This window comes from Monodelphis domestica, chromosome 2, assembly GCF_027887165.1.
Source record: "Monodelphis domestica isolate mMonDom1 chromosome 2, mMonDom1.pri, whole genome shotgun sequence".
Classification (NCBI taxonomy): domain Eukaryota; kingdom Metazoa; phylum Chordata; class Mammalia; order Didelphimorphia; family Didelphidae; genus Monodelphis; species Monodelphis domestica.
Genome location: NC_077228.1, coordinates 484202732 through 484215496, shown reverse-complemented (window position 1 = coordinate 484215496; position 12765 = coordinate 484202732). Strand labels below are relative to the sequence as shown.

The 12765-nt window shown below is 37.1% G+C and overlaps 1 protein-coding gene across 2 annotated transcripts in view; it reads right to left on the bottom strand.

Moving 5' to 3' along the window:
* Positions 1-12765, bottom strand: part of MAGI3 (membrane associated guanylate kinase, WW and PDZ domain containing 3) — a 243382-nt gene that overhangs the window by 79706 nt on the left and 150911 nt on the right. For both annotated transcript variants that reach the window (XM_001381996.5, XM_007485160.3), the window contains exon 7: positions 5004-5061. In XM_001381996.5, coding sequence (XP_001382033.1) covers positions 5004-5061 — 58 coding nt within the window. The remainder of the gene's footprint in view (positions 1-5003; positions 5062-12765) is intronic.

Sequence of the window (12765 nt, the reverse complement as noted above, 5' to 3'; positions counted from 1 at the left end):
GGTTCTAGTCCCAGCTCATCATTGATGAGGGTCTCTAAACTGAAGCACCCTGGATAATTATGATTACTCCAAAACTTGATTCAACTTATGATTTCCCAATATACAAACCCTCCTTTCCTTTGACACTATTGATACCCAGGAGCAGGCCCTTATCGTCTCATGCCTAGACTACTGTAATAGGTTTCAGTTTGGCTTCTTCTGCCACAAGTTTCACCATTCTAGTGTATCCTTCACTCTGCTACTAGTGATCCTCTCAAAGCACAGGTCTAACCATATTACTCTTCTATTCAACAAATTACAGTGGCTCTTTATTATCTCCAGGATCAATACATGTCTTCGTTTGTTTTTTAAAACCTTTACAATGTGGCTCTTTCCTACCTTTTCGGTCTTCTTATACTTTGGTGTCTTCCACAAAATATCTACTCCAGGGACACTGGCATCCTGGTCTTTCCTTGCACAAGACACCCCTATCCCCTGACTTTTTTTTTTCTTTTAAGCATTATTTTATTTGTTCATTTTCAAACATTATTCCTTGGAAACAAAGATAATTTTCTTTTCCTCCCCCCCTCCCGCCACCCCTTCCATAGCCGATGCGCGATTCCACTGGATATCACATGTGTCCTTGATTCGAACCCATTTCCATGTTGTTGGTCTTTGCATTAGGGTGTTCATTTAGAGTCTCTCCTCAGTCATGTCCCCTTAACCCCTGTAGTCCAGCAGTTGCTTTTCCTCAGTGTTTTTACTCCCACATTTTGTCCTCTGCTTGTGGATGGTGTTTTTTCTCCTAGGTCCCTGCAGATTGTTCAGGGACATTGCATTGACACTAATGGAGAATTTCATTACATTCGATTGTACCACAGTGTATCAGTCTCTGTATACAATGTTTTCCTGGTTCTGCTCCTTTCGCTCAGCATCACTTCCTGGAGGTTGTTCCAGTCTCCATGGAATTCCTCTCGTTCATTATTCCTTTCAGCACAATAGTATTCCATCACCAACATATACCATAATTTGTTCAGCCATTCCCCAATTGAAGGGCATCCCCTCATTTTCCAATTTTTGGCCACCACAAAGAGCTCAGTTATGAATATTCTTGTACAGGTCTTTTTCCTTATTATCTCTTTGGGGTACAAACCCAGTGGTGCCATGGCTGGATCAAAGGGCAGACAGTCTCTTATTGCCCTTTGGGCATAGTTCCAAATTGCCCTCTGGAATGGTTGGATCAATTCACAACTCCACCAGCAATGAATTAATGTCCCTACTTTGCCACATCCCCTCCAGCATTCATTACTTTCCTTTGCTGTCATGTTAGCCAATCTGCTAGGTGTGAGGTGATACCTCAGAGTTGTTTTGATTTGCATCTCTCTGATTATCAGAGATTTAGAGCACTTTTTCATGTGCTTATTGATAGTTTTGATTTCTTTATCTGAAAATTGCCTATTTGTGTCCCTTGCCCATTTATCAATTGGAAAATGGCTTGATTTTTTGTACAATTGATTTAGCTCTTTATAAATTTGAGTAATTAGACTTTGTCAGAGATTTTTGTTATGAAAATTGTTTCCCAATTTGTTGTTTCCCTTCTCATTTTGGTTACATTGGTTTTGTTTGTACAAAACCTTTTTAATTTGATGTAATCAAAATTGTTTATTTTATTATTTTAATGATACATACAATTTTTGAGTTACACATTACATTTTGCCCACATATGAATATATATAATTTGATATAAATGTAGTCCTTATAGAAGAGAGTTTGAATAAAAGAAAAAGATAACATTTTTCTCCTTTTCCCTTTCCTTCATATTTACCTTTTCGTGTTTCTCTTGCTCTTTGTGTTTGGATGTCAAACTTTCCACAGAGCTCTGGTCTTTTCTTTATAAATACTTGGAAATCTTCTATTTTGTTGAATGCCCATACTTTCCCCAGGAAGTATATAATCAGTTTTGATGGATAGCTGATTCTTGGTTGAAGACCCAGGTCTCTTGCCTTTCTGAATATCATGTTCCATGCCTTATAGTTGTTCAGTGTGGAAATTGCAAGGTCTTGTGTGACCCTGATTGGTATTCCTTTATATCTAAATTGTCTTTTTCTGGGTTCTTGTAAGATTTTTTCTTTGGCTTGAAAGCTTTGGAATTTGGCAATTACATTCCTGGGTGTTGTCTTTTGGGGGTTTAGTGTAGAGGGTGTTCTGTGAACTCTTTCAATGCCTATATTGCCCCCTTGTTCTAGAATCTCTGGGCAGTTTTCTTGGATGATATCTTGTATTATGATATCAAGATTACTGTTTATTTCTGGCTTTTCTGGTAGACCAATGATTCTCAGATTGTCTCTCCTTCCTCTGTTTTCCATGTCTGTCACCTTGTCAGTGAGATATTTTATGTTTTCTTCTAATTCCTTAATTTTTTGACTTTGCTTTATTAATTCTTGCTGTTTTGCAAGATCATTGGTTTCCAGTTGCTCAATTCTGGTCCTTAAGGCTTAATTTTCTGCTTTGATCTTTTGGCATTCAGCTGTAATTTTTTGGTTCTCTAATATAATTTGTTGGTTTTCTTTTTGAACCATTTCCCACTTCTCTTTCCAGAGGGCTCCCATCTTTCTGATGATAAGCTCCATTTGAGACTCTTCCAGGGCTTGTGGACAATTTTCATTTTTTTCCAGTTTTGCCTTTGTTTGACTTTCTTCCAGTATTTCCTCTGTAGCTTGGGATTTTCCTCCATAGAAAGTTTCGAGGGTGACAGTCTTCTTTTTTGATTTCTTGCTGGGATTTTGAGTTAGCCATTTTTTCTGGATGTTTTCAGTTCCCTCTTTAGTCAGAAATCAGAGTCTGCTGAGCAAGGTGTGTGTGTGTGTGTGTGTGTGTGTGTGTGTGTGTGTGTGTGTGTGTGTGTGTGTGTGTGTGTCTGGAGTTAATGAGCAGGGTCTTGGTTTTCCTCAGTCCTTTGCAGCTTTTCTCGGTGCCTTCCTCCAGGGGGCGCTCAGTGTCTGCTCTCTCTTGGCCTCCTGGTTTTCTGATTTAGTTACTTTTGGGGGTGGGTCCCCAGCAGACCTGGTTAATTCCCAAGGACCCTAAAAATGCTCCCTGTTCATTCCAGAGGGATTCCTGTCTCACTCCCTGACTCTGACAGGCACGCTGGCTCTGGGCACCTGAAGTCTGCTCTCTCTCATGTCTTGAGTTTTTCTGCCTAGCTGCCTTCAGGGAGGAGGGGTCCTTCTGCTGTCCTAGTCAACTCACAAGGGCACAGACGTGCCCTCTCCTTGCTTCACAGGAGCCCCTTGCTCTTTCGTCTTGGCGTGCGCTGGCCCAGGCTCTGGCCCTATATGTGGGGGTGGGGCAGGCTGGATCCGCTCGCGTTTGTGTTTGGGTGGAAGCCCTTTCCCCCTCTTATAGGCTGGTTATGCCTCGATCCCACGCACCTTCACTGCTGGTCCCCGCTCTACAGCTCCTCCTCTCCTCTGATATAGATTCTTAAGGTTTTTTTGGGGTGATTCTTATTGGTGTATGTCAGTGTGTGTTGGGGAGAGTGAGTAAGCCACGTTTAGCTGGCCGCCATGCTAACCCGGAAGCTACCTATCCCCTGACTCTTATCTGTTTGCTGACTGTCCAATATTCCTGGAATGTACTCCCTCCCTTTCTCTGTCCACTGGCTTTCTCTGAGTCTCATCTAAAAATCTCATTTTCTGTGAACAATACGGAAACATGTTTTGCATGATAATACATGTATAACCTAGACTGAATTGCTTGCCAGCCCCAGGAAGGGGGAAAAAATCGAGAGAATGAGACTCTTTGGAACATATAACTTTGGAAAACTTATGTGGAAAATTTGTTGTTACATGTAATTGATAAAATATCTTTACCCCCCCCCCAATGTAAATAGTTACAAAGTTAGTCTAATTAATTGTGCCCATGTTTGATATAAGTTAAAACAAATAACTTAATTAAAAAGTTAAAAGCTTATTTTCTACAAGAAACATTTCCCAGTACTAAGGTATAGTTACTTGTCCCAGGACTATTTCTACCTGAATGTCATCAAACAAGATGAGAATGACTTTATATGATGATGGCAGTGATACTTCATAACAGAGTACTTTCTCCACAACTTTACCTCCCTGTGAGATTGCAAGTACAAGTATCATTATCCCAGTTTTACAGAGGAGGAAAATGGGACTCAGAGAGATGGTTACATGCCCAAGGTCACACAAAGGTAGTACTAATACTGGGAGCTAAACCCAAAATCCTCTCTCTTCTGATTTGGACACTTTTCAATAAAATATTCATTTGTGTATAGTCAAACGACTGGATCTTCATGACACAATGCTTAAAAAAAGTCAGGTGCAACTTACCCTATTTTCCACTGTTATTTAAAATATGATTTCAGAATAATGGAATTTCAGAGATGGAAAAAATAGCAGCAACTATCTAATTGAACCTTATTATAAGTGGTCAGTCATCCTTCTACTTGAAGGCCTTTAGTGAGATGGAAACTCATTTTCCCAAAGAGCCAGTCAATTTCATTTTTGAGTAGTGTAAACTGTGAGGAAGTGTTTCTGATATCAGCCTAAACCTACTTTTTTTGCAACTTGCATCTATTGTTCCTACAACAGTTCTATTTTCTGTAGTCAAAAAATCAAATCTAATAAAATCTTTTTTCTGCGTGGTGATCCTTTAAATTCCTGAAAACACTTATTTAACCTCTTCAATTTCCCATTTTTACATCTTCTCTCCCCCTTACGGGCCATTTAAAATGTATAGTAATAATGATAACTTTTTTGCTAATTATCTGGAATGTTCCCCACATACTCATCACAAATATTTCAAATATCACTTGAACAAATCCTGTAATGTAATGTGAAATATAAACATTTACCAACGTTCTCACTTTATGACCTTATTTAGAAAACTTGAATGCTAAGCTGTTTAAGCAGAAATTACATAGTCAAATACTTTCTAAGGCTATATGCCCAACTGAGTAATATCTGGGAAAATAAATAACTGCTGCAGCAACTTACTCAACGTAGTATGTCCCATACTGAGGATCTTCTATTTTCTCCCAGCCATAGGGAAGTTCTATAAACAAAAGTAAAAGATAAATGAAATGGTAGATTCAACATAAATTTTAAAATAACCTACAGGTTTATGATTTCACAGAGCAGATTTATAGAAGGAAGATAGTTAAGAAATATTACCAGAAGTAAAAAAATTATTAGTACATGTTAAAAGAAAATCCAGTACCAACTATCAGAAAAAATGTAACTTTTTTTCTATTATAATAGCATAAGAAATGAGAAATATGTCACCCAGTTCACATTTAGAAATAATTTTTGGCTTTGGACCAGGACTATTCTGCATTTTGTAGATGGTAATCAGACATAAAGAAAAATGAAATAGCTATCTAAAAGCTAAAATATTTATCTCTAAACTCTCCCTCTTTCATATACTATAATCATGTAATATCTTATTTGATAAGTACTGAAGTTTCATAAAAAAATGCCCTTTTAGACCTATGACATTTATTTCCATGCTTATCAACTAATAAGCTTATTAAAGTACAGAGTATTTGCCAAGTCTGATGTGAAGTGCCAGCTGGATAGAAAGGCTACAGTTTCCACAAAATCTAGTACCTCTCTACATGGAACTAACTGAATGTATTAAAAGAGATGACATTATGTCATAAATAAATAAGAGATTTTTCACAGCAAAGTATCACTATGTTAAAGGTTATGGGAATTACAGAGGAAATTGTAGGGGAAATTCATTACTGGTTTAGGGGCAGGGAAAGACAATATTTAACTTGAATTTAAAAGGATAGGTAGGAATTGAATAGGAAAATAGGAGAAGTTAACTGACAAAAAAGAGAAGTTGTATGACTAAACTGTTAGAAGATATTTGGAATATTTGAAGATAATGAGGTAGAAAACAAGACCAGGATTTGCGTGCTAAAGTAGTTGAGAAAGATGGCTAACTGATGTAGAAGATAGCAGAAATTAAGAAGGATAGAGAGACAGATAAAATTAGGTTGTATACACATAATAAAAAGAAAGGATATTAACAGATAATCACTGTTCCTGGCCCAGCATGTCTTGTTCTTTTGAGTGGTATGGGGAATTCAGGCAGAGACTGAGCAAAGGATTGGCCTCTCATTTACAAAAGTATCATAGAGAGAGAGTTAGCCTTCAATTAAAGGAAGAAGGATGTTCTCTTTAATCAGAAGCAGAAGGAATGTTGACCACATTTTGACTACCACCCTTGCTCAAAAAACACCGATGGCTCTCTATTGGCTTTAGGGTCAAATATGAACTCTGATTTTTAAAGGCTTTTACAACTTGGTTCCAACATAGCTTTCCAACATTACTAGGTACTGCTGTCCTACACTTTTCAGTCCAGATAACTGATCTTACTGTTGGTTACACATGATACTCCAATCCCTATCTTCATACACCTGCTGTCTCCCATACTTGCCATTTTCTCCCTTCTACCTCTCAGAATTCTTTGTTTTCTTGAAAACTCAGCCTTGCTTCCATGACACCACCGGGTTAGTATCTTTCCTTCAAAAACTGTCTTATATCTATTTAAATACATACTTCTGGCTTCTCAAACAGAATTAAGCTCTCTAAAGAAAAGGAGGACTTCACTTTTATCTCTGTATTCCAACCACAGAGTTAAGAAATAAAAGCTTTGTTGACTGACTAATTAAAAACAAAATATATCAATAAAAATAAGATGCAAATGTTAAACAATTTCCTGCATGCCAGCTTCTGTTTCAGTTTAACAATTAGGATTTGTCCCTCTGAAAAAGGATTGACTAGTTGTTTTCTTATTCTGAAACATTAATTTTTTCTAAATTCTCTTAACATTTTCTAAAGTTGAAAAATGATGTCAATTTCCATCCACTTTAAGCTGTTTAAAATTTAAGTTCTCTCACAAAAATGACAATAATTGACATTTTTATAACACTTGAAGATATGCAAAATACATGACATGCATTCTTGTATTTTACCCTCTCACAAATCCTGAGTTAGGCATTAGCATCCCTATTTTACAGATGAGGAAGCTGAGGCTCTGAAAAGTGATGCCAAGGTCACAAAGCTAATTTTAGGGGAAAATTTGAGCCCAGATCTATTCTAACCTCAGGTCCAGCACCCTTTCTACTATACTAGTTATAGTGTAGTTTAAAGGGTAGTTTAAAAGTAAAACAAACTCATAATCAATATTTTTATACTAATTACTTAATAGTAACTCTAAGGGTTTTATTTGAATGATGATAAAAAAATTTAAGTTAGTTAAGTTACCAGAAAAATTTTCCAAGATTCACAGAAAACTAGTCTCAATTCAATGCAGGGCATTAGAGGAAGACTGCATAACAAGGGACCAGACATAGAAACAGTGTAATCTTACTTGAATGATTCATAAAGATTAATAGAATTTTTAGAAGATATTTTTTAAAAAAGGCTATGACAACTTTTAGAAAAGAGCAAGCAATGGAATGACCTCCATTTTGAAGACACACTGAAAGCTGAAAGAGCATATAATACAAGTCTATAAACACATGAGTGTGTGAACAATAGAAGCCTTTGCTTCTCTAGGGTAAAAATATTCTTTTCCTGCAACTCATTCTCTGATGGTTTGATTTCAAGCCCTTTTACTGTAAAGGTTTTGCCTCCTCTGGCCACTTTTCAGCTAATCAATGCAAGAGAATCACAGAATTTAAAGTTGAAAGAGAGCTTAATAGCCAACAGGTACAATTAATATCTGAAAAAGAATTCCTACCACAACCTAATCAACCAGATGTTTTCCAATGAGGGGGGACAGTTCACTATCTTCAAAGCATCTTCTCTTGGATATCTCTAATTACTAATACTAAGTAAGTTTTTCTTAACATAAGACCTAAATATGCTTCCCAAACTTTTGATCTCTGGGGCAAAGTAGAATAATTCTAATTCCTCTTCAATATGACAGTACTCTGAATCCTTGAAAGTAACTACTGAGTTACCTCTGCTCTCTTCTCCAAGATAAAAACTCCAAGTTCTTTCAAATGCTTTTTGCAGGACATGAATTCAAGGCATTTCATCATCCTGATTGGCCTCCTCTGGGCACAGTCCAGGTTTTAAATGTTTTTCTCAAAAGATGGTACCCAGAACTAAACATAATCCTCTACTGGGGAAAATTCCTTAATCTTGGAAGCTATGCCTCTTTTAATGTAGCCTAAGATCACATCAAAGTTTCTGTATGCCATATTATACTGTGGATACATATTGAGCTTGCAGGTCACTAAAACCCCTAGATACTTTTTGGAAAAAATTCTTCACAAATCATCCCCCATCCATTTTCTATTTTTGACATTTTTTGAACTGAAGTGTAAGGCTTTACATTTATACCTGATAAATTTCATATTGTTAGTTTCAACATTCTAAAAATATTCTAACAATATTCTAGCCTTTCAAGATCTTTTTAGATTCTGACTCTGTCATACAAAATTATAGCAATCAATTCTCAGTGGGATCTTATATGAAAATATAAGAATACCATGCATGCTTCTGGTAATCTTAGAGGTCATTAATGAAAATGTTAAAAGCACACAGTCTACTATATATATGTATATACATATGGTGCAAAGGATAAAAAAAGGAAAACTGGAATAATCTCTGCCCTCAAGGAATATATAATCTGATATATGGATAATTAAAATTAAATATTATTGAACACAAATAGAAATGAAAAAGCAAAATGTTATAAAGAAAAAGAAAAGTCAAAGGAAAATGATGATGAAAAATTTGAGTACATAAGAGAAAATGGCATAGTTGGGCTGGTGTAAGCAATATGTAAAGGGGAATTATATAAGATAAGCTAGACCGGTTAGAACCATAATGTGGAGAGGCTTGAATTTCAAGGTTGACAGTTTAAACATTACTGGTAACTTTATTAGCAAGGAGAACCACTGAAGGTTTTAAAGTAGAATTTTTTGATCATATTGGTAATGTAAAAATTAAATTATAATCTCTAATAACAAAAATATTATATTTCGTGGAGGCTTATTCAAAGATCATTAGAAATCAAGAAATAAAGAGGATACAAAATAAAAACCATGTGTCCATGGCTGGTTAGCCATTCTCAAAATCCCCACTCACCACCATCACTGCTGATTCTACATCATGCCAAAAAGAGAGGAGCAGCCTCAAAGCTCACTCCATTTATCCTCTGTCTACAGGAAGTATGTAATGACAGGGAGTCAGTGGGCTCGCGGGATATGAAGTTCTTTTTTTTTAGGGTAACAGATTTTCAATTAGTCAGTAGAAAGATTATGGGAGAAATGGTATGGAAAATGCACTAAGAGAATGAATGAATAAAAAATCATTCAATCAGTATTTACTGGGCACCAAATAGTATTCTAGACTAGATGCTGAAAAAACAGTTAGGGGGCTATGATAATAGTTTAGACAAGAATAAAAGGGGGGGGGGCAGTGGGACAGAACTGGGTGGCTCAATGGATGGAGAGACAGGAGTTCCTAGGTTCATATCTGGCCTCAGATACTTCTTACCTGTGTGAGCCTGGACAAGTCACTTAATCCTCATTGCCTAGCCTGTATCACTCTTCTGCCTTGGAACCAATATACAGTATTGATTCTAAGATGGCAGGAAAGGGTTTTAAAAAAAAAAGAATAGAAAGAGGACCTGAAATAGGAAATTCACAGTGGGAGTGGAGTAAAGGGGCTGGATACATTAGCAGAGATAACAAGACTTGGTAAATAGTTGGTGGTTTAGGGATAAGAATGAAGGGAACGTCAAATATGAGACTTGATAAAGAATTCTTCAGAATCAGAAATAGAATAATTAGGAAGTAGCAAGTTTAGATGGGACAAGCATTTATGAAGTGTCTCTGTGCAAGGGCAAGCAAGAATTAGCAGTGGAGAAAGAAAAGAAACAGTTGTGTAGAAAGAGGAGTAGTATCTGTCAAAGGAAGTTTGAGAGGGGGAAAAGTATAAAAAAAAGGTGATAGAGTTATAATCTGCTGAGAGATCAAAGAGAATCAGAACAGAACAAAAACAACTGAATTTGACATTAAGAAGTCATTAGTCCTCAGGCTCCTAAAATAGAAAACATCTTGGACTCTACTCTCTCTCACCCCCATATCCAAGCTGTGGCCAAGGCCTGCCAATGTCGCCTTTGAAACATCTCGAGGATATTAAGTCCTTCTCTCTCTTGACCTTGCCATCTTCCTGGTCTAGGTTCTCATCATCTCATTCCTGGACAATTGCAATAACTGCTGGTGGGTCTGCCTGCCTTGAGCCTCCTCCATTCAGTCACCAGTGGTTTTCTTAAAGTGTAGGCCTACTCAAGAAATTCCAGTGGCTTCTAATTACTTTCAGAATCAAATACCAAATACTGTTTAGCATTCAAAGCCCTTCACAACCTAATCCCTTCTTATACCTTATTCCTAACACATATTCTTCAATCTAGTGACATCGGCCTCTGTAGTTATTCTGTGATCAAGACATTCCATCTCTTGGTGGCATTTTCTCTGGCTGCCCCCTTTGACAGGAATGTTCTCTCTCCTTATTTCTGCCATTTTTTGTAGGAAGCTTTACCAATCCCTCTTAATTCTAGTACCTTCTCTCTATTAGTTATTTCTTATGTATTTTTTGTAGGTTACTTTATATATACATTTGTTTGTGGTCTTCCTCATTAGACTGTGAGCTCCTTAAGGCCGGGACTATCTTTTGTTTCATTTTTATCCCTACAATTTAGCACAGTGCCTGAAACCCAGCAGGTATATAATGAATGTTTATTGATTGATTGATAAACTTTTGAGAGAGCTGTGAAATGATGGACCTAGAAGTCAGATTGGAAAAAAAAACTAAAAAATGAGTAAATTGCTAAGAAGGGGAGTTAGTATATTTTTGTAGGTTTGACTGTCATGATCACTGTGAAAGATAGATAAAATTCTGTAAATCTTAAAAAGTTATATAAGTAAGGGCAGGTAGGTGGCTCAGTGGAGAGAGAACTAGGCCTGAAGATGGGAGGTCCAAGGTTCAAATGTGGCCTTAGACACTATCTAACTGTATGACTCTGAGCAAGTCACTTAACCAACATTGCCTAGCCTTTACCATTCTTCTGCATTGGAAAACAATACTTAGCATTGATTTTAAGATGGAAGGTGAGGGTTAAAAAAGGCATATAAATGTCAGCTATGAGCAATAATGGCAGATAATCTATTAAGACATTAATTTATATGTGACTAATGATAATGTTTGTAAAGTTTCATAAATAATAAAGTTTGTATGGTTTACAAGTGCTTTACAAATATTAAATAGTACACAGAGGTTAAATAATTTGCCCAGGGTCTTATAACTAGGAAGTGTAGGTGAAGATTTGAATAGAGGTCTTTCTGACTCCCAATCAGTTGCACTATCTACTATAGCACTCAGCTACCTGGAATAATGTAGTGAGAAAAGCCAAGGACTTGGAGGTCAGGAAATCTCTACTTCTAACACTAATTGGCTATGTATCTATGGGAAAATAAATTAACTTGGCTAATATGTCCATGGTACTTACTTCATAGAGTTACCATGAGGTTTAAATCTGATCATCTATATAAAATATTTTGTAACCTTAAAGCTAAATAAATTTAACTTCTTATTACACATCACCAGAAAGCTGGTTGATGATTTTTTGGTCACAGCTCAAGGACAAAAATACAGAATGGCTCTGTCTTGTATGGCTACTATGATATAGGTAGAAAGAAGAATTTTGGGCACAGCTATGTGGCTCAGTGAATTGAGGGCCAGGGCTAGAGATAAGAGGTCCTGGATTCAAATATGACCTTAGACAATTTCCAGGTATGTGACTCTAGACAAGCCACTTAATCCCCACTGCCTAGCCCATACCTCTTTTCTGACTTTGAACCAATACACAGTATTGATGTGTAGGGCTCCAGGTATAAACAAATCTTGAAAGTATTAAAGATGCATTCAATACCTGACTCTTATGAGCAAGGTGCTCATTTAACAGACTTATGAATATATTTCTAATATTTCACAAAATTAATTTTTGGATCCTTGAACTGAATTGGGACTCAAATCTTGTGGTGTTCTGACTCTTCCCCATGTCTGCAGTCCAAAGGTCAAATGATCCTCTGGGCTGGGCATTGGCTACTACATTGTCTTAGTTTCCATCTCTTTCATCTTCTTCTTGTTTACCAAGCTGATCCTAAATTCTCTACCATGTCACATGTTTGGTTAACTATCTCCCATTCCCCATTTCTCAAAATTTCAATAAGAATGTTTTCACCTGGGGGCAGCTGGGTAGCTCAGTGAATTGAGAGCCAGGCCTAGAGACGGGAGGTCCTAGGTTCAAATCTGGCCTCAGACACTTCCCAGTTGTGTGATCCTGGGCAAGTCACTTGACCCCCATTGCCTAGCCCTTACCACTCTTCTGCCTTGGAGTCAATACACAGTACTGACTCCAAGACAGAAGGTAAGGGTTTAAAAAAAAAACTGTTTTCACCTGTAGTTACCTCTCTCTCTCATACCACCAGAGGAGCAAATGACAGGCTGGATGCTATGCTGATGAATCTGGAGTCTCTGTATCTCTCTACCTTCTCTATGCCTTCCTCACCTTAATCTTTAAACCCTTCAACCCATATTCCCTCAGTCTCCAGCTTCCCTTTCAGGTGGTCAACCCACATAAGAATATTCTGTAACTGCTGGTCAGCTACAAATTGGTGCCCAAAGTGGGGCTTCAAACAACAAGAAGGATGATTTCGCAGCAGGGTTA